This window comes from Urocampus carinirostris, chromosome 12, assembly GCF_059441175.1.
Source record: "Urocampus carinirostris isolate Australia breed hairy pipefish chromosome 12, RoL_Ucar_1.0, whole genome shotgun sequence".
Taxonomy (NCBI): domain Eukaryota; kingdom Metazoa; phylum Chordata; class Actinopteri; order Syngnathiformes; family Syngnathidae; genus Urocampus; species Urocampus carinirostris.
The window spans coordinates 29,643,781-29,667,369 of NC_142360.1; the positions used below are offsets into that span (position 1 = coordinate 29,643,781).

Sequence of the window (23,589 nt, forward strand, 5' to 3'; positions counted from 1 at the left end):
GGAGCGTGCGGGTCTATATGCCGCCGCGCAAGTTTACGCAACAGGTTGCTTGGGTTACGCGGAGCTGCGCGCCAAAGCGGAAGCGGACGCCTCCCGCGAAGTCGTCGCACGCATCTCTCGCCTTCTCCCACATTTTCCAAACGGAGATCCTTGCGCGAGCATCCTCCAACAATGTCGGTGTTGGCGCAAAAAGTTGGCCTGTACTTGTACACGGCTTACCTTTTGCTCTTCGTCGTCTGCCTCAACGGCTTCCTGCGCGCCTTACACTTCTTCTCGCCTGCCCTGAGCAAAAAGGTCATTTTGAAAATGAACGAGCGGACGTCCATGTCGATGAATTCCAAGTTCACGTACGAAGACTGGGGGCCCACCTTCCTCACGCCGGCTTTCGTCAAGACCGTGTGGGGACACATGTGGTCTTCGCTGGGCCAGAAGGCGTTCGTGGGGGGGACAGCCCCGGACTCGCCCCTGGTCGACATGGACAAGCGGCAGACAAGAGTTAGCGACTTTATGAAAGGTGAGTCTTACTTTGAAGACTTTATTTAAAAGTCCTTAAGAACGGAACTTCTCAGGAGATAACGTGGCTGTCGTGGAGTTCAACGGTTAAAGCTGTTTGACTCGATGACTTCATCAACAACAAATCTAACAGTCAAGTTTCATAAAACAATTCGTTTTCCCTAATGGGACAGTGTGTAATATTAGCGCCCCCTATTGGCTAAACCTCGTTAAATAATACTGCTTCAAATGATGAGCTCAAATACATGAACTATCGTGTCGATAAGCATTTAAGAATACCCGTATTTTCCGCACTATAAGGCGCACCTAAAAGCCTTTATTTTTTTTCAAAAGCTGACCATGCGCCTTATAATACAGTGCGCCTTATATATGGATCAATATTAAGTCGCAAAGTCTTGCAACTAAGGCAAGCAGTCGCCGACTAGATTTTCCCCCGAAGGCGAAGTCGTCTGCAGTGTATGCTGGGATTTATATACCGGGGTTTCATTTCCTAACCAATGTGTCAATCATCATTTGAATCAGTCACTATTGGCTAAAGTTATTCGGAGGTAAAGGGGCCGGATCCTTTTTATCATTTACAGGCTCGCATAGGCTAAAGGGGCGAAACAAAGCCTGCAATTGGCCGAAAAAGATGAATGTGAATCACACGTTGGTTGGGTTGCACTACGGCATAGAGAAAACATTTTTTACTATTCTGTATTTGTAAATATTTTACTCTCCTGGATTTACTACACTCACAGTTGTAAGAAGACCATGGTTACGTATCATTAATGAACGTGAAGGCTGCAAGAGAACTTAGGTGAGCTATGCGGCTTTATATTTTCCCGGTATCTTGTTTTAGAACGATCTTGATGTTTCTGTGATGAGTCTATTTTTAAACTAAATTCAATTCAAAGTGTTTATTGTCATATGCACAGTAAAGAACCCCGTTTCCCTGCAAAATAAAACTCTTACTTTGCTGTCCACACAGTTGCCAGCAAAAAAATAAAATGGAAACTAAGAAATGTTTGGCATTTCTTGAATCCCAAGCCTTTAACCTTTCGAATGATATTTGAAACGATGCATTTGAGTGATTGGTGACATCGTACAGACACTGTTTCCGTACATGTCTGAGACATGTATTTGCTTCTTTGCAAGCTTTCGGAATGTTAAGGGGGTAATAAGTTTGACTGAATCATCTGACTGTTTTGTCGAAGTTCCCATTGTAGCGCCTTATAATCCGGTGCGCCTTATGTATGGAAAATATAGGACCAAAAACTATTTTTTTGGGGGTGCGCCCTATAACCCGGTGCGCCTTATAGTGCGGAAAATACGGTACTCTTAGGTTGAGAAATTTGCATTGATTTCACAAAATGTGAGCCTCACCTTACCTGGAGGGAGTTGAAGTAATTTTCTGCTAACTTGCTGCTATGGGTACCAAAAAAACCTCATGAGTTCTCTGGGAAAAAAGGAGAAAATGGTGCAATTTGGTCACTTTGAATCTCCGTAGTTTGTATTCTTCCTTGTGCTTTTTATCAACCCCTTTCAGTTGTAAAATTCGTTTAAGATAGAGGCCACGCAGTTGAAAATAACATTCTTATGTGGTGCCAGACAAGTAGATTAAAGAGAACGAAAGGGAGAGAGAGAAAGAAAGAGAATGAGTAAGTGAAAGATAAATACATGGAGAAAAAGAGAGAAAGCTAAAGAGAAATAGGTAGGGAGAAACAAGATGGGGACAGAGAGAGACAGATTATGAAGAGCATAGGAAAAAAGATAAAGAAAGAAACTAAAGAAAACAGGAGAAAAAGAGAAAAACAGAGAGAGCGAGAAAGAATGGGAGAGCAACATCGAGAGAGAGAAGAGAATGAAAGAAGGAGACATGAAAGAGAGAACGAGAAAGAGAGAGATGGAAAAAAGAATAAGGGAGGGATAAAAAAAGAGCACGAAAGAAATACAGCTGTTTAGTTAGTGGCTTGGCCTGATTTTGGTGACATCCAGTAGACATATTTCAAAGTGCAGCTAGTTTTTTGTTGCGTTGTCATTCAATCTGTTGGTAGCCCTGATCCGGCCCGCGGGCTGCATGTTTAACACACATGCACCACACAATACAGTATTATCTCGTGGTCAAATATTACACAGTGTTCCTTTAAAGCAGAAGTGGGCACCCCGTTCCTCGAGGTTCACATGTCCTGCATGATTTTGGAGGTTTTTCTTCTTTTTCAGATTCAGATTCAGATCTACTTTATTGTCATTTTAGTACACGTGTATACAGAACGAAATGTCGATACATCTGACCCGCACAGTTTCCTTGAATGTAGAGATATAAATAAAATGTTGTATTGAGTTGGAGTATTGAGTACTAATAATATACTAAATAATTATGGCTATGTATAGTATTTTACAGTAGCGCAAATAGTGCAAGAGGAGCAGCTAACCAGATATGCAAAATGGGCAGTCAGGTAAACAAGTCAAGTCAAGTCAAGTCATTTTTATTTGTATAGCCCTAAATCACGAAGAGTCTCAAAGGGCTTCACAGATTGTTACACTATATTACACAAACTATTTTCAACCGACAAGAGGAGTGGGTTATTCGTATGCAATGGAGTAGAAGTGAGTTTTAAGTTTAGATTTAAACATTTCCACTGAGGTTGCAGATCGAATCTCAGGGGGAAGAGCATTCCACAGCACCGGTGCCCGGATGGAGAACGCTCTCGAACCAGCAGAAGACTTCTTTGCTCTCGGGATCATCAGAAGACCAGCACTCTCAGATCGTAGGCTTCGGACCGGGACGTAGTGGCAGATCAGATCTGAAAGATAAGAGGGAGCAAGTCCATGTATGATTTTGTACAATACTAAGAGAACTTTGAAGTCACATCTTTGGCTAACTGGGAGCCAATGCAGGTTAGCCAAAATCGGTGTTATGTGATCGTACTTTTTTGTCCTGGTTAAAAGCCTCGCTGCGGCATTTTGTACTAGCTGAAGAGACTTGATTCTGGACTTCGGGAGACCGGAGAGTAGTGCATTGCAGTAATCGAGACGGGAGGTAACAAATGCATGAATTATTGTTTCCGCATCAGACTGAGACAGTATTGAACGGATTTTAGCAATGTTGCGAAGATGGAAGAAGGCAGTTCTAGTAATTTGCTTTACATGCATCTCAAAGGATAGATCAGGGTCAAATATGACACCTAAATTTTTAACTGAGTCACTCTGTGTGATGTGACATTTGTCAATGTTCACAGCAGTTTTTGAGAATAAGTCCCGGCATTTAGAAGGACCAATGACTAACATTTCGGTCTTTTCAGAGTTAAGACGCAAGAAATTGAGTGACATCCACTCTTTTATCTCAGTGAGACAGGCCTCCAAATTTCCACAGTTTAGTGTGGAAGATTCCTCCAACGGAAGATATAGTTGAGTGTCGTCTGCGTAGCAATGGAAGCTGATATTGTACTTGCGAATAATATCACCTAATGGAAGCATGTAAATGTTGAAAAGTAGTGGGCCGAGCACTGAACCCTGCGGAACACCGCAGGTAACATTAAAGGGCTCAGATGTCGTTTCACCATATTTAACACAGTGCGTCCTATCTGAGAGGTAGGATTTGAACCACGAGAGGACGGCTCCTGAGAGACCAATCCATTTTTCCAACCGTTCTAGTAGGATATTGTGGCGCACTGTGTCAAAAGCAGCACTAAGATCCAGCAGCAGCAAAAGTGATGAAGCGCCAGAATCCATTGACATTAGGAGATCATTTGTTACCTTGATCAGAGCTGTCTCAGTAGAGTGGTTAGCCCTGAATCCTGATTGCATGGATTCAAAAAGGTTATTCTCCGATATGAAAGCATTCAGCTGCTGTGCCACTACTCTTTCGAGTACTTTAGAGAGGAAAGGTAGGTTTGACACAGGTCTGTAATTACTTAATATTTCTGGATCAAGGTTGGGTCGTTTCAGTGTGGGTTTAATAACGGCGGACTTAAAAGCTGCTGGAACTACACCTGAGGAGAGTGATGTATTTATAATATTTAGAACTGAAGGCCCAAGGACGCTAAAAATACTTTTAATAAGTGAACCTGGGAGCGGGTCGAACTGGCAAGTTGTCGGTTTGGCCGCATTCACCACTTGTTTGAGATCATCAAGTGACAGTTCACTAAAACCGGCCATTTTCCCAGGGCAGCCACCCTGTCGTGCATCTGTAAATTTCAGTCCTTTAATACGTGTGGTACTAACAATATCTTTTGCAATTTCTTCCTGTATGCATTGAATCTTCTTAGTGAAGAAGACCATTAACTCCTGAGCAGAGTGTGTCGAACTGTCTGCGACAGGCTGTTGCCTTGTAAGCGATGCTACAGTGTCAAAAAGGGCTTTGGGGTTGTTCTTTTGAGACGCAATCACCTTCGAAAGGTAGGCCGATTTTGCAGAGGCAAGGGCCGCTTTATACTTTAACAAGCTGTCACACCAGGTTTGATGGAAAACCTCAAGCTTGGTAGCGCGCCATTTTCTCTCCTATTTCCTGCATTCTTTTTTAAGGGTTCTAGTTTCATCAGTAAACCAAGGTGTGCGTCTTTTGGGACGTGATTTTAGTTTTATGGGCGCTATTGAATCCAGCACACTAGTCAGGGTGGTATTGAACTCATTCATGAGTGAGTCAATCGAGCCATTGTATTTAGGAAAGGACGCAACTGCTCCAGGAAGGAGTTCAAAGAGCTCAGAAACTGTGCCAGTGCTTATATTGCGTCCGCTAAATCCCTCAGCTTTATTAACTCTACATTTAGTTAGCACCTCAAATGTCACTAAATAATGATGAGAGATAACAGTAGTACACGGTAGCACCATAATGTTTGAGGTTAAAACTCCTCGAGTCAGAATCAAGTCTAGCGTGTTCCCATTTTTATGGGTTGGCAAGTCAACCAGTTGAGTAAAACCAAATGCATCAATTAGAGAACTAAACGCAATAGTAAGTGAACTGTGTGGGGAGTTCATATGAATGTTAAAGTCTCCCATAATTATAATTTTGTCTGCATAGGTTACTAGTTCAGACAAAAGTTCAGCAAATTCGTCTAAGAAAGTTGTGTATGTCAGGTAAACAGTAACAATAACACTGTAACAATAACGCTGTAAGTACAATAGTGCAGAGAAACAGATGTGCAAGGAGTGGCTAGCTATAAAGAACTGCCAGTAGTGCAAAAAGTCAAACAAAACCAACAGATGTACAGATTAGCAGCAGTTTAGATTTACTATGTGTTTGATTGACCATTTAACAGTCTAATGGCCAGGGGGACAAGACTATTGTGGAACCTGGTGGTCCTGCACTGCACACTGCAGCTATAGCTATAGCTTCTTCAGCTATATATAAATGTATACAGAGTTTGTGCGGGTGCTTGAAATCCTTGGAAATGTAAATGGTCTGCATTTATATAGCTCTTTTCAAGTCAATGAAGACCTCCCAAAGTGCTTTAGGCATTAGGGATTCAGTGTCTTGCTCAAGGACACTTCGACATATGGGAATCGAACCTGCAACCTCTTGATCCCAAGACGAGCGCTCTACTTCCTGAGCTAATGCCGCCCTAATGCATGCATTTTGATGTTGTGTATTCAAGTATTGAAAAGTGCTTGAATTTTTGGTGAAGTGCTTGTAAATGCTTAAAAATGAGGCTGACGGTGCTCTCTGGGAGCTTCGCCTTGCCGTTGCATTTCTTCCCTTGTGATTAGCAACTGGCATTAGTTTGTATGGCTTTGTCCTATGGTCCTATTGTCTTACAGGTCCCGCCCAAGAAAACGGGTGCATTCTACACCTTAACAGGACACTATGAAACGTGTATTGGTTCAAGAATTGCGTATCAATTATGGACATTTATTATGGACCATTGCAAAATACATGATTCACACCAGATTTTTTCTTTTAACCGTATGGAGAAATTGGAAAACTGGCTTTGAAAGTCCTTAAAAAGTGCTTGAATTTGTCCATGAAAAAAGGTGTAGGGTCACACCGAAGTGGACGGGTGCCTGAAATCCTTGAAAATGCTAGAATTGTGATGTTGTGTTTTTAATGGTCGAGAGGTGGTGGAATTTTGTGTGAAGTGCTTGCAAATACTTGAAATTGTTGCCATGTTTCTCAACAAGCCTGATTAGAAATGACGCCTACAATGCTATGTGGTGGCTTCACTTTGCCATTGCATTTCGTCTTCCCTCATGATTAACGGCAACTTTTATTAGTTTGTATGGCATTATCCTATGAAGCGTTATCGCCCTCTACGGGCGTGCCCAAGAGGACAGGTGCATGCTACACCTTAGCAGAGCACAATGAAATGTTTATAAGTGCAAGGATTACGTATAAATTATGGACATTTATTAAGGGCCATGCAAAAAAGTGAGGTAGTGTTTCCCAGGGATGAATTCTAATTGGAAGAAGTTAGCGGTTTACTCAAGACGTAAAAATCAAATTGTCTTGACTAAAAATCTCATACATCAATCGCAAATAAATTTGTGGCTCTACATAAAACGATTCACACCGGATTCCTTCTTTTAATAGTAATGGAGAAATTGGAAAATTGGCTTTGAAAGTCCTTAAAGCCCCAGTGTGTAATATTTGAACATTAGATGGTATTCTATTGTCTAATGCAAACACAAACCAGTGCCAAGAGCACAGCGTAACAGCTAGAAAACACACAAACATGGAAGTTCTAGGTTGGGATTACACAATGTAAAAGAAATACAAATTTCTCTTTTTAATAAAAACTAAAATTGGTGTGATAGTATATGTACTTTTGCCTAGTGTTCAAATCAACGTTTGTTTTTACTGAATGAACGTTTTTTTGTGCGACCAGGACATACTTAATATTACACACTGCCCCTTTAAAAACTGCTTGAGTTTGGCAATGAAAAATTGTACGAACCCTGTAAAAATCCACAGCAAAAATACACTAACTTATGTTAACGTGCATGTTTTTAATTACTAGTAGGGTGAGAAAGTAGCTTTTATTTGACATAATATCAGGCTCTCCTAGAGGGAGCTGAAGTCGCTGTCAAACATCTTGCCGCTACTAATACAAAAAAAAAAGAAAGAAAAAATGAAAAGAAAAATGTTGCGGTTTGGTCACTCTGAGTATCCGTAGTTTGTATTTTTCCTTGGCATTCGTTTTCAGTTGTACGACACACAATGCAGTGACATCTGGAGGTCAAAAAATATACACCGTCCCTTTATTGTCATGAATTCCTTAATACCAAAATGAGATAATGAATTTTTAAGCCCTACCTATTTTTACCTTATTCTACATATGATGAAACTGACAACTATTTTTGATATATTCATATTGTAAATTCTCAATGATTACAATTTTTCACGATACCAACTATGCAGCCGATGGTACAATACCAATAACATTGTATTTATTGTATTGGTTTTTATTCTTTATTTTACGGGAAATGGGGGCTGTAATGCACGTTAACACAAACGCCAGTGATTCGGCGATTGCTGGGCGGAAGAAGCAAGGCAGCAGTCCGGCGTGGAACAACAGGAAGCCAGAGGCCAACGAGATTGATACCAGTTACACGAGCAGATACCGGACGGATGGGGGTGGACAGGACGGGACAGACAGGATTGATATCAGATTCAGGAGTCTGGAGACAGATATCAGAAGGACAAGATTGACGGGATCAATACCAGACACTGGAGACTGGAGTACGATATCACACAGGACGAGATGGACGGGGACGATACCCGATACTGGAGATTAGAGTCCGATAACAAGAAGGACGAGAGAGACGGGAACGATAACAGACACTGGAGATCGATATCAAACACGACAAAATAGACGGGAACAATACTGGACAGGATACACCAGCAGGAAACAGGACAGAGTCAAAACACACATCTTGCGGGTGCAGAGCTTCGTTGATGGACTGACCAAGGGTGAGTGAGAGCACTGAGCTTAAAAAGGAGGGAAGCCAATCAGTCAACGAGCTGCAGATGGTGCCCAATGGGCGGGGCCAATTGGCAACCGTGACAATCCATTTATATTTTGGGTTTCCATGGCCAACACATAAAGTTAATGGATTTCTTGTACATGAGCATTAACATCAGAGATTCCAGACACAGTAATCTGAAATGTCTTTTGGAAATGGACAATATTGGTTGAATATTATTGTCAAAAATGTGGAATTTTCTTGTATGTAAACTGAATAAAAAACATTTTTAATGCACATTATCTTTGCCAGTAGTTTGTTTTTTGATATTTAACACAGATTAAATTGATGAGCGAATGAGTTGTCTGTCCCCGTGTGCCCTGCGATTGGCTGGCAACCAGTTCAGGGTGTCCCCTGCCCACTGCCCGAAGATGGCTGGGATGGGCTCCAGCCCCCCCGCGACCCTAATGAGGATAAGCGGTACGGCTAATGAGATGAGATGAGACTCTATTGTAATTAATAAACCTTACTAATTATTTTATTGTATTCATTTACATTTGACTAAATTTTAAACATTGTTCATTGTTTTTGGAGTGTATCAAGTTGCCTTTAATTTGAACAGTCAAGATTAAACTGTTTTATCTCATCTAGCTTGAGTTCCATGTGTTTTGTAAGATTTGCGTTTTATATAAACCAATCAATGAATCACTTAATATTTTAAATCAGTATTTGAATAAATGGGACAGTTAACCCTTTAAAATAGTATTTTTGTATAGATATTCCTGCTCAATTCAGTTGTATTTATATCACTCCAATAGCACTTATTCCAATAAGACAACTTAATAATTAAATAAAGGGTATGCTATGACCACTAGATGTTGCTGTATTGTGTCATGTAAAGGATGAATACAAAATTCGGAGACTACGGTGAACATGAAGCAATATTCTTTGTTAAACCCAGCTTTTCACAACGTTTTGGGGTCAATTCTGTAAGCTCTCTCTAGGTGAGCCCCTGGTTATGTAAAATGAATGCAAATTTCTCAACCTACAATTATTTTGAAAAAAAGTTTATATTGCTTATTATTTAAATCTTGAGGATAAGCGGTACGGCTAATGAGATGAGATGAGAATGTTTTTTTTTACCACTCGGATTTGATAAGTTATACACACTTTTTCTTTGAAAAATACTTTACATGTACAGTAATCCCTCGGTTTTCGCGGTTAATGGGGGCAGTAACCCCTCGCGACAAGTGAAAATCCGCGAAGTAGTGTCGCACTTTCATATAAAGGGTCAAACTCTCCTAGAGGTGACGTCCTTACCGACTGAGAGTAACAAAATAACAACTATAGATCCACAAATAAAAATTCGGAACACAAAATTGCAGTTGAATAAATGCTCATTATACAAAAGTACAACAATTTGGAGAGCTTCTCCTTTCATTGTAAGAAAGTGAATTAGACAGCGGCTGGCTTGCTGCACGCTAGCATCGGGTATCCTCGGATTAAGCCAGGTATCCCCAATCTACAATCATCCCGAATGTAGCGGTTTGTAGCTCAAGGTCATCCATTTAATAGGTAATAGATTTGGCGTTGGTGAGATACCAGTCCCACAGGGGTAGATTGTGAGGGTTGTTACATAGCTTAGCTATAGAAGTAGGGTCAACCTGCGAGCTTGCAATTGCCTTCTCTCCATATGTTGCCTGAGTCCTTTCCCGGACCCTAACAATCCGCAGAGCACCCGCTGGTGATCAGCATTTAATTGTCCTCTTCTGACTTTCCTCAGAGTCAGATTTAATTGGTGAATTTCTTTTCAATGTAACTAGCCGATGAAGCTACTATCACTAGCCCTCCCATACCTGCCCCTGTGATAGCATTTGCTGTCTGCTGTCTGCTCAGAACACAATGCACGATACGTTGATATCAACGACGGTTAAGACAATTCTATTCAATTAAAAACTTTACAAAGCAGTGAACCAGAAATAATCGAAGTGCGAAGTAGCCAGGGGTCTCTGTATACAAAAATCTCATTTGCTGTCAACTGTTTTCCTAATGTTTTCTCCTGCTATCTTCAGGTTCTCGACCTCTGGTGCTGAACTTCGGAAGTTGCACATGACCACCGTTCATGTTCAAGCTGGACGAGTTCAAGCAGCTCGTCCGGGACTTTGGCGACGTGGCCGATTTTCTCGTCGTCTATGTCGAGGAAGCGCACTCGAGCGGTACGAGCACTCACAAACCGATTTCCTCACCAGGGTTCTTACCGGTGCTTGAAATCCTTAAAAATGCTTGAATTTAAATGTTTTCAAAGGTTGAAATGTGCTTGAAATTCGAGTGAAGTGCTGTTAAAAGCTTAAAATTGTTGCTACATTTCTCAACAAGTCTGTTTAGAAATGAGGCACACCCTGCTATCTGGTGGCTTCACTTTGCCACTGTATGTCGTCTTCCCTCGTGATTAACGGCAGCTGTCATTAGTTTGTATGGCATTTCCCTATGAAGTGTCATTGCCGCTATGGGACGCGCCCAAGAGGACAGGTGCATTCTATACCCAAACAGGGAGCTATGAAATGTGTATTAGTGCAGATACTGTATATTTGTGGCTCTGCAAAAACACAATTTGCACTGAATTTCTTTTAATTGTTCTAGAGAAATTTCAAAATTGGCTTTGAATGTCCTTAAAAAGTGCTTTGATTTGGAAATAGAAAAAGGTGTACGAACCGTGTCTCACTAATAATTTGTATTTAAAAAAACACAATACAAATAAACCCGTGAAATGATCTCCTGCTCTCAAAAGTTCCCAAGTGTTTTCAATGATGACTATTTACAAAGATACCGTATTTATCCGTGTATAACGGCACCCCATATTCTTTAATAAAATCGGTCTATAATTCACTTTTTCTTAGCTTCAACTTTGTGGTTGCCTGCAATGGGAATCAAACACGAAAAGCGACTGTGATTTTGCATATACTAACCACTGAAACACTAGTGATGTAGGTGACACATGAAAAGGCTTCATCCCATCATCACACTTTTTTCCCAATAGCAGAGACGAATGGCACCGCCAAAACAATGTGATAAGATCGAATGCCTTTTCGTAGGTCTTCTGTATCACTGATGGTAGATTACTTAGGATTTGGCACCGCGATCCAGGTTTTAACCAGTGCGATTGTGGTCAGCGATATTTTTCGGCTGATTAATCATTGCACCGATACGTTATAACCCCGTGTATAATGTGCCACCAAACTTTTTTGGATGAAAAAAAAGGGTGTTATATACAATGTTCCCTGTAATTTTCCATGGGTCTGAGCGTTCACACAAAGTCGGTGAGCAACGTTTGAAACAACAGTGAGCAACCATAATCCTAAGTGTGGCAAGATAAGTAATTATCAAACATGTCCAAAACTTGACATTTTGCTGAGTTTCCGGCAATGCAAAATTATTTTTCTCTTTTGAATGAATTGACTCATGTACGATTGCAAAGGTTGTACGGCCTACAAACGTCGTTTGTTTTTACAATTCTTTCACAAGATTTCCATTTCTTTTTTTTCCTGATATATTTTGTCGCATGATACTAACATTTCGGGAGGCTTATTTAGTCGGTTGCCAGATACAGAACCGTACTTAATCACATTTTTTTAGTGGAAGTACAATGTTGGCAACAAGATTCACTTGATATAATTGGAAATTAATTGAATGCAACACAAACTTTTTCTTCTTTTTCCCTGTTTTTTTCTATTTTTTTAAAAATCCTTTAAAAAAAATCTCATTGTGTTTATTTTTTCCGAGCTGTTACTTTTTTCTTTTTGTTCTCTATTTACTTTTTTCCTTTGTTTCTTTCTTTTCTTTTTTTCTGGCTTTTTTCTAAATTTGTCCTTCTTTTTTTCTCTTCCTTTTGTTTTTTTTCTCTCGCTTTTCACTTCTTTTTGTTTTTTTTGTCCTATTCCCCCCTTCCTTTAAGTCATTTTGTGCATAATTTTACCTAATATTTGGTCATGTTGGGATTAAAGAAGCAAAAACAACCTGAAGAGCCGTTTAGGACCCGAAAGAGCCAGTTCCTTTTAGTGAGCCGAGCCGAAGAAGCCAGGTCTCAAAAAACTGCTGACTTCACTCAACTTCGTTCTACTTCGATCTTGACTTAAAAATACCGCATTTATAACACAGCGTCAGGGGAACCCGTGTATTTTTACCTTGTGTTCATGCACTGTAACTTTGACTTAATTCGCTTCTTAATCAGCAATTTTGAGCCCTCATTTTTGTGAGCTGGCTAGATTTTCTTGTGCGCTGAGAATGTGCGGGCAGTGCACGATTGCGCACCCGCGCAGCTTAGAGGGAACATTGGTTATATACAAATAAATATGTTTCATGAAATAACAGCAACGAGAGTGATGTGCCAAAGATGGAAACACCGTTTAAAAAGTTCAACCAGTGCTAGCAGTGTAAAAAATGTGGGGAGGGTGAACCAGCCCAACCTGTTTAACCGATTCTGTCATACTCATTCTTGACTCTAAATTTATTGCTTGCTTCATTTCGGACATTAAAGGGATTGTGTGTATTATTACCACATACTTTTGTTTAAAAAAAATAAATAAATGAATAAAAAATAAACAATCTAAATAATAAGCATGAATTCATTATTATCTTATAAAAGTGCATTTTCGTAAAAATACTCGTAGGTTGCGAAAATACAGAAATTGTTCATTTTATTTTGTAATTTTCTTACATAGATTTTGGTGTTTGTTTGAAAAAATTGTTATATACAATATTTTAATCTTATCATTTGTTGTTACATGAATACATTTGTTATTAATATTTTTAAACACATTTTTGTACACAGCAAAATTGCCAGTGGTAGAAAAACAAAAGAAGGGGTTTTTACACACCCAGGTTTCAGTTTAAAGAAGGGGTCTGGAACCTTTTGGACCAAAAGAGCCATAAAAGCAAAATATTTTGATTTTTTTCTTCTTCTTTTTTTGGGAGACAGAGAGGAGCACCATAAGTTCTAAGACAAAATTCAACAAAACCGCCAAACATGCTCTCCAGACAAAATATATTTTTTCAGAGCGTTTTAATTTCACTGTGTGACGTTTGATGATTTGATTAGATTTAAGAAATAATAAGAAAGCCAGAGAATGTGTCCCATATCAAAATATACCACTTGAAACTTGTCTCCTCCCTACAGTTACTTATTATCGTTGAGGCTCATTTTCCCCTTTTTCGTGAATAATGGTTTCAAAAAAAGGTGCAAGCAGTTCTTTTATAAAAATGTCACCAAGTACTGCAAACGAAGAGTTGATGGATGTATTTCCCTTTAACGCAGTGGGCACATGTAAGAGAGAGGGGAGCGTGCTACATGTGCTTACCAAGTTATCTGCTCACCCAATACCTCTCCACCAATCAAATCGTGATACCATTTGCTGTCTGCCGTCTGCTCAGAACACAATGCAGGATACGTTGATATCAATAGAAATAGAAACAATTCAATTTAAAATCCGCAAAGCAGTGAAGCACCATTAACTAAAGCGGGAAGTAGCGAGAGGTCTCTATACACTGAAATTTCAAATTAAGGTAATTTAAGGTTAATTAAGCTCAGATAAAGTCCAAACCAGCTCACAAAATGCTAAATTTAAGCACTGGTTGTGACACATTTTAACATTCGACCACTAGATGTCGCTGTATAGTGTAGTGTACCAGAAAATGAGTGCTTAAAAGAAAAAGGACTTACAAACTACGGAGAGTTAAAATGACCAAATGGCACCAGTCTTTTGTTTTTTGGGGGTAGCACCAAGATGGCAAACACTCTCTAGTTGAGCCTTGTGTTATGTAAAATAAACGAGAATGTCTTAACCTAGGATTACCGTAAATTCCGGACTATAGAGCGCACCTGATTATAAGCCGCACCCACCACATTTCAAGAGGAAAACCGATTTTGTACATACACAAGCCGCACCCGTATATAAGCCGCACGCGCCCACATTTAAAAATGTAACACAAACACAAAATTAACCCAAACCCAACTTCAAGTCCCACGATTGAAACTAAATGGCCTTCATTAAAGTCCACAGCTGGCAAAATGAACGGAAAATGATACCGGTACTTAAGGTTTGATGCAGACCTGCAGAGTCCGGGTCCCGTTGAAAGTAATCCAAGGAAAAAAGTGTATATTTCCAAAGGTATGGGTGGGAAAAATATATCAGATGAACACATTTACTCACGCAACTCCTTCTTTAACCAACTTTTTACCCCCTCTTCTTTCCTTGTCTGTCCCTCACCTTTAGCGGTCCCAACTAAAACTCGGCACCCCGCGTTTGTTCCGCCCCTCCTTTTTCATTCACCCGTGCAAAACATATCAGAATAAGTGTCTAAAATAAATACATTACAAAAATATACAGTTGCAAATACATATTATACATGGATTACACATATTTGCAAAGAAAGACGGTACACAGAGAGAGTTTTCAAAGCTTTAATAATAATACTATAACTTTCATCCCAAACCGTGCCTGTGACAGGGCAGTTAATGGTAGCAACACTCAAGCGCCGCTGGCGGCCATTAGAAAATTTACATAAATTGGCTGCATCACTGAATAAGCCGCAGGGTTGAAAGTAAGGGAAAAAAGTAGCGGCTTATAGTCCGGAATTTACGGTATATTTTTAACAAATGCATGTATTATAGTGTCCCTTTGAACATAGTATTTTAAAAAATATAGCGTGATGACGATTTTTTTTACCGGCTTTCAGATGGTTGGGCCTTCACTAACAATCTCCAAGTGAGCAAGCATCAGAACCTGGAGGACAGGATGGCGGCAGCACAGATCCTTATCAAGGAGGATCCACTTTGTCCTGTGGTGGTGGACCAAATGAGCAATGCCGCCTCTGTGGAGTATGGTGCGCTGCCCGAAAGGCTCTACGTGCTGCACTTGGGCAAAGTACTCTACAAGGTAAGGCCACATCTCTGTATTATATACATACAGTGATCCCTCAGTTTTCGTGGATAATGGGGACCAGAACCACCCACAAAAAGTGAAAATCTTCGAAGTAGTGTCGCGTCTTCATATAAGCCCCCGCGGGATAAACTTACCTCGAGAGGACATTATTACTGACTGCACTCGCTGGTAATCACCATTTCGTGGCGCTCCTTGATGAATTTATTCTCAATGAACGATCCGCTGAAGTAAAGGCTGTTGCAATGCTTCCCAGTTTGTTTGGGTGGATACATTGACTTGTTTTAATTCAGACCTGGACACTCCATCCTCACTCCATCCTCGATGGCAGCATGTCCCCCCTAGTTTTTGATGTTTCTCTGCTCCAATACAGCTGTTTCCAAGCTCCTGCGAGCTTGCTAACAGGCTAATAATTTGTGTTACCTGAGTTGAAGAAGAAAACCCCTTAAAATCATGCAGGACATGCGGCCTTCAGGCCCAAGTCTCATCTAATTAGTGACGCGCATGAATGAATGAACTACAATCCCACTTTCCCTCTGGATTAAAACGTCAGTGGGGAAATTCCTAGAACAGAAAAGTAACACAGTATGCCGCGATTAAGACAATTGTTTTCGGACTATGTGAATCTCAATCAACTAGCGCTGCAGTCTATATTATCTAATTTGGCATTTACATATACGCAGGACTGAGACAAAAAAAAACATTCTCAAAACAAAGCTCAATGTACTGTACTGACTAAAATTCAGAAGCCCGTATCATCACAACAGCCTGTACAGGTACACTTGCTGTGCCATGTGACTGATCTTAAGCGATCCCATCCCATGTGCACATGACAAGGTGATAGAGAGGAGACGAGGTATTGCTACCACTTCATAAAAAAGTCACCATACATGCCGACACGAATTACTGAGGTGGGGTACACGATAATTATCAGGCTGACAGTTATCGGAATGATCACAACTGTCAGGACCAGAACGGAAACAGGACCCAATCGCGTTACGTTTCTCACAAGTTTACTGAGATAGAGAGGAAGGGCAGCGCCCGCGATCCGGTGCTTGCTAGACGCGGGAAGCAAGTTGCCCTCGCAATCGGATTTTGATCCAAATACAGAAGTGGATCTTACATAGCGGGCGATGCCGGTGTCAGGGACTGAATAACAGGTCGATAGCTGGGACAAGAGAGCAAAAACGTGGTCGGGATCGGAAACGAGTCGTAAGCCAGGACGGGAGAGTAGACGTGGTCAGGTTCAAGAACGGGTCGTAAGCCGGGACGGGAGAGCAGACGAGGTCGGAATCAAAACAGGTTGTAGCCGGAACAGGAGAGCAGATGTGGTCGGGATCAAAACAGGTCGTAGCCGGAGACAAACGGGAGCAAAAAGCGGGACAGGTAGGAGTCGGGGTTGAAAAAGGCTAGCCTTGTATACACAGTGGTTCGCAAACGGACTGACAACAGGGGACTGACAGGACTGGGTTCAAATAGTGACAGGGTGCCAATCAGGTGCTTCTAATCGGTAATCATGACATCAACCAAACATGAAATCAGTTTTCAACTCATCTGCTATGCATTATGTATTATGTTTTTTGCATTTATGTATTATTAATTTTGTCACACTCCTGCATATATGTTAGTGCCAATTTCCATCGACTTCTGCTGACACAGTCCACAAACAAGTGTCTTAATTACGGCACATTTCTATTCTAGACATGAATAAATGCAATTCTTTTTTCGATATTTTCAATGGTGAATGTGAGGTGTGTCGTTTGAGGTGTCCTTAAAAAGATCAAAGTAGAAATTTTGCTCTGTTAAGTATGTGTTAACAATGCCCATCTGAGTTCAAAGACCCATATTTTTTTTCCATCGCGTATCTGCTTTTATCTTTTACCCTCGGTGTTCCAGCCACTCAGCGCATTACGCTCGAAGAAAGAAGGCGGAAGGGGGTGGATGGAGTTGAGAGGGGGGGGGGGAGTAATTTATTTTATTGTAGGATGATCATGGTGAAGGTAAGAATATGAAAAAGGAAGAGTTTATTTGAGCGTGTCTAAAAAGATCACACACACGCACAAAAGGAGCTTAACAGAGGCTACAAAAATGATTGATGGGCGTCAGCAGGTAAAATATTTTGAAGGTACGGACACCGCCTTTACTTATCCCATGAATGCAAAAGGTAAAAATCACATCCAATCAAAAATGCACTGTATTTATGTCAAGGGGCATTTTGAAGCTGAGAGCTACTTTTTTGTTACTGTCTAGCACAAAGGTCTACCATTTTGTTGCATTTATTATTGCATTATTACTAGGTTGTAATTTGATATTAAAATAGGCTCAGTCAACCACTTAGATAGATAGACAGATAGATAGATAGATACATAGATAGATAGATAGATAGATAGATACTTTATTCATCCCCGAAGGGAAATTCACATTTCCAGCAGCATCCCTGAGCTGAGAACTATACAATTATAAAGCAAAAAGAATACAATAATATACAAACACCCAGTGTGACGTGCAAATGCCCACTGTAGCGTGTTATATAGAATATCTAAATAGTGCTACACAGAATACATTTTGCAATAAAATTTGGTAATACATCATTAACATCATTCCTGTAAGAAACCACAATGATATATTTTCAGAACCAGTATGCGGGCTACTTAAGTGGTTTTAGGGGACACTGTGGGCACCAAATTGAGGACCCCATTAATATTTATCTTGTATTTAATTTCTGAATTATAATTTTATAACCGTTTTTATATTCACACTATTTTTTGGCAGGTTCTGTCCTCCATCCAAATTACAACCCTGGAGGGGAGAGTGATTCCCTTTTAACCGAAACCTAAATGATTCCACGTCGTCTTAATTTCTATATCCGATGAGTTTGAGTTTCACATGCTCTTCTTACCGTGCGAATGGGACGATTAGAAAGTGTGCCAAGAGAGTGTTTTTGTCCGTTTGGCTCACGCAATCGCGTGTCTAGGAGCTTCCAGCGCACTGCAGATAGCTCAGGAATTTGCCGGCCTGGGCCCAGGCCTATGCCGGCTCTGCCAAAAACGCATGGAGCTCCCCTATTGTTCTCTCAGGGAACGAGGACTTCAAAACAAACAAGTCATGATATGAAGGATTAATGGCTGACGATTTGCCAATAGAAAAAAAACTGTAGACAAGTAACAATTTTTGATACTAATAATTTAATAATCATATTTAGATTACTAAAGGGACTGTAAACATAATTTTAGCACCTTCTAGTGTAAAACAACAATATTGATTTATATATTAAGCAAAAATATATTTAATATCTTATGAACATAATTTCATTTGCATTTATTTGACATAACATGAGACTCATCTAGAGCAGAGGTCAGGAACCTTTTTGACCCAAAGAGCCATAAAAGCAAAACATGTTTTAAAAAGAAATTGAGAGAGCCACATCATATATTTTCAGAAAAAAATTGAAAAAAACAACCAAACATGCTCTCTGGACAAAAGCTAATTCTTCAGCACATTTTATTTCACTGTGTGTCATTTGATGATTTCATCAAATGTATGAAATGATAATAATGGCAAATCCAGTGTCCCAAATCAATGTAAATATGCCATTTACTTTTCTTCCACCTTAAGTTAAGAGTGTTGAGGCAGATTTTGTCCATGAAATTTGTCCTTAACGGTTTCAAAACAATGTGCATGCAAAGTTCTTTTGCAAAAATGTCTCAAATTAGTGCAAACGATAAGCATATCGTCATATTCACTTTTGGTGAAGACTGCACTGAGCGAGAAAGAGAGAAGGAAGTGCCTTGCGCTGTGTGCAGGGATCCGCCCACCTGTACTGCTCACCCAATCAAAGTCGTTTGCCAGCGTTTTTGTTTATCAGTTTAAATGGTTTCTTATCGAACATCTGCATTAAGTTGCTTCGGCTTTATATGGACCAAAATCTGGATGAAATCACTTGACTTTGGAACGCCACAGAGAGATGTGCAATAGTTACATTTTATTTTAGAGCCATATGTACTCATGAAAAGAGCCATATATGGCTCCCGAGCCATAGGTTCCCTACCCCTGATCTAGAGGGAGCTGACAAATTGTTTGCCATCTTTCTGCTACGGGTACAATAAAAACAAAAATCTAGCGAAAGGCTGGGAAGAAAAATGAAAAGAAAAATTCAGTGACTATAAGGCGCTCCTAAAAACCCCAAGTTGGCCAGTAATTTGAAAATATTGCCTGATTAAAAAGGTCTAAAGAAAAACAATCTGTGCATGGAGACTCTCATCGAGAATATTCGGGGTTGGTTGCAGCGCACATTTCATATTAAGTTAGGGAAATTAAACATTTTTGATTATAGCTATTGAGCAGTGTTCATTTTACCTCTGAAAAGTGATGGGTCCCGGGGACTCGCATGCTAAAAAAATGTATTGGTCCCAACAGAGATCTATGGGTCCCCAAAATTTAGTGTTATCGAGGTTGAAATTGTAAATCGGCGACAAATACAGAAATAAATCTATAAATCTATATATTCATTCAGTTTTAATCATCGCACTCAATTGGTAATACAAAGCAGTTATCACTTCAGATTTTTCAGTTCACAAAAATATTGTACATTATACAAAATAATATTGCTGAAATATTAGTCTATATATTCGTGCAGTTTTAAACACTTCAGATTTTTCAGTTCATATATTCTTCGTGGTTTGCTGTCCCGCCACAGTTGTAATGCCTTCTCAAGATCCAATTGCAGCAACGGAATTTCCATAGCTAATTTGTGGTTTTCATTGTCGTTGTGCCGATCCTATGTGCTTTTCTTAAAGTTCGTATTGCGAAATGATTTATGCAATCCAGTTTTTTTGTCACGCTGGGTGCACGCATCACAGAACATGTAGCCTCCATTATCATCCTGCTCATAGCGTAACCAGGAATATAATTGAGTCAATTTTGGCAGAAAAGTCCTTTTCTTGCTAGGAGTATTCTTTTTTTTATCTTTCGTCGAATCGTTCGCTTCAAAACACGTGTTTTCCTTGCCTTTGCGGTCTTCTGAAGAATTTCTCCGCCATGTTTTTGTGTCAGAATTATTGCCGTTGTTCCGACTTATTACCGACACTGAAGAAATTACCAATTTTTTGTTGATTTGCACCTACTACCAACTGTTTTTACGGAGGCATACTTCTCTTTCACTCGACAACCACCAAAACAATTACGTCATCTCGAAGCATCGAGGTCTTGTTTGCCGAGATCGGCGCAAGACCAAAACAACAATGGCGGATCTGCGTGACAAAAAGTTTGGAGCGCGGTAAATCTTTGTTAACAAAAAAAAGTAATCGGGAACAATGACAATTTGGTGTCAAAAAGGTTTCGTCCCGGGGACGCAAGTTGATTTGAGACTATGCGTCCCCAGCAAAAATGATGCGTCTAAGACGCGGGCAAACGAGAACACTGCTATTGATTCGCCCTTAATTATTATATTGGTATTTTGCTATTTATAAAATATTTTACAAAAGACTGTTTTCCATAGATCTTATCGTGTTGTCGTGTGTTTGTGTTGCAGGGGGGCATGGGGCCTTGGGGCTACAACCTGCAGGAGGTGCGTTCGGTCCTGGAGAAGATCAAATAGGAACTGAAGACGTCAAGCAGACTACTGCCCTCTTCAGGCGGCGTTAATACTTACTAAACGCCACTTACTCTTTCGGCGCTTTCAGCTTTCACTACCTTTAGTAACACACACAAACTCAAAGACACACCAACACACAAAGACACACTTCGTGATATCTGATGAGAATCTCAGCCGCTCTGCGTTTCTCAGTGACGGTCACAGATCAAACCTTTCGGACTCTGCAACCCGATGTATCGAAACAAAGAATTTTGGGGATCTTCTCAGATCTATGACGAAGTGAAAATAATTACCTATGAATTTCTTTTCCTGGAAGAATTCTTTAACGAAGGTTGTCAAATGTTATATGTCCGTGTAGAACAGGGGTCTCAAATTTACTTGGGCCGTTGGAGCCATGTTCTGGGTGAGGTTAGGCAGAATTGACTAGAAAACCTCTAATAAAAACATTCCACTCATTAAATAACTTTAAAGGGACAATGTATAGTATTTAACGGTAGAATTTTTTTTTTTTTTTAAAAACAATATTGTTTTGAATAATTTGAACAAATGCATGAGGTATCTTTTTCTCTTTTTTTAAGTTCATAGGTGGAGAAATGTGTATTTTTTTACATAAGATGAGCCTCAACTAAAGGAACTTGACATGTTTGTCTGCAATCTTGCTGCTAAGGGTACCCGAAAAGGACGAAAAAAGGGCAAGTCTTGGCTAAAAAATGAGAAGAAAAATGGTGCAGTTTGGTCACTTTGAAGTTTGTATTCTTCCAAGAGCTTTGTATCACTCTTTTTAGGTTACTCTACATACTTCAGCCACATCTAGTGATCAAATATTACACGGTGTCTATTTTTAAAAATGCCACACAAAAAAGGTCTAAAGAAAACATGATGGCGGAAAATTATGTCAGCTCCTTTTCGGTGAAGCTCATGTTATGTGAAATAAATGCAAATTTTTCTACCTATTTTTTTGTTAAACATTCACCTTTATATCGTAGTTTGTGTATGTTTGTTTATAGATCAATGTTGTTGTTTTTATTTTGAATTAACATTTTTTTTTCCCACAAGGAGGCGCTTAATATTACACACGGTCCCTTTAAGCTTTCATATTAGGGCAGGGCCCTCAAACTATCATCCCATAGGCTGCAATTGGCTCTCAGGCCGCAAGTTTAAGACCCCTGGTCTAGAATATTATGTTAGAGTGAATAAACGATTGTTTTTTTCTTAATACATTTAGCCCCATTGACGCCCAAGCGCTATTTTTACCGAATTCACTGAATAGTTTTGTTCACTTGCTTGAACTGCGTATTTTATATCTCCGCGTTTCACAATTTATTTGGCAATTGCATCACATTTTTTCATTGGGCCAAAGCCAAACTAGCTACACTTGATAGAAAAAAATGAATCATAACCCAACAAATATATTGCAACAAGTATGGAATATTTTCCAATTTAAATTGCATTTTCTGTTTTTTAAAGTTTTAACTTGTTTTTCTCCCAAAATATTTGAGAAATAGTTGAATTATTTTCCATTAAAGTACTAGGAAAATGATTTATAATGGTAATTACATTATAATGGTAAATAATTTCAGCACAATGTAGTTTGTAGAATTAAGATAGAGATTTAAAAGAGAATAAAAAAAAAATGTTAGGATAGATTAAAAAAAATTACAAGATAGTGCTTAGAGACTAGCTTAAGTTGAAAGTGCCATCAGAAGTTAAATATAGTAGGTACAATTTATTATCGTAACATTCTTTTCTACTAAAATACTACAAAATAAACAAAAAAAATATATAGTAAAATGAGAAAAATATTTTCTATAATGAAAAAAGTTATCAACAAATGGGGAAGGATTTCTTTTTTTTTTAGTGTGGGATTTATATTTACAGTACAGTAGTGTTTAGTTAAAGGTATAGTGAGTACACATATTTGCATTTTTTTAACTAAAATATAACATATTTTTACTAATCCATGCAAAATGTTGGATTATATTCTACTAAATTATTGGAAAAATATTGGGAAAATTTTGTAAAATATAGTGAGTAAAATATAGCATTGTAAAATATTTTCTGGTAAAATTCTACAAAATACTTTCAGAAAAATAAACTAAAATGAGAAAAAAAGTCATCTTTAAAATGAAGTTTTATTAGCAGATTTTCTTCAGTGTGGGAGTAAAATGTACAGCACAGTAGAATTTAGTAAAGCACGCTTTTCTTAAATCTAGGACCTAAAACTACTTATTTTTACTAAACAGAAAAACATATTTTAGTGTTCAAAATAATCTTAAAATTTGAAATTGAACTCATCGACTGAAAATGAAAAATTGTAGGATTGACGTCTATTGCCGTCAGTGGCACTGAAAGTCTTGATGGCCAATTGCGGTTCTGCACTATATTCTATTGTACTTTTGGGCTGGCAATATTGGATTTATTGATTATAAATTGCCACACTAACGGTACTATGTTTTTGTTGGCCTGTGGGAATTACATGACAAAACAAACACAGAAAGGATGTTCCAAACAGTCTCACGATCGGTCGCTTTTTATATGACGATTACGGCGCAAACCTCTGGTCGCCGTAATCCGAAGTCTTCAAAATTGACCCATTTGTGATCTTTGTTGGACACCCTTTGAGTCATAAATCTCAGATGACAATAAAGGATTTGGTTTTCAGTTTGA

General features: G+C 39.2%; 1 protein-coding gene across 1 annotated transcript; it reads left to right on the forward strand.

Annotated features, from left to right (window-relative positions):
• dio1 (iodothyronine deiodinase 1) lies at window positions 1–23,589 on the forward strand. The gene is made up of 4 exons (XM_088349298.1): window positions 1–514; window positions 10,467–10,610; window positions 15,127–15,326; window positions 20,860–23,589. The coding sequence occupies exons 1-4, from the start codon at window positions 172–174 to the stop codon at window positions 20,923–20,925; spliced, it is 753 nt and encodes a 250-aa protein (XP_088205424.1). The 5' UTR covers window positions 1–171; the 3' UTR covers window positions 20,926–23,589.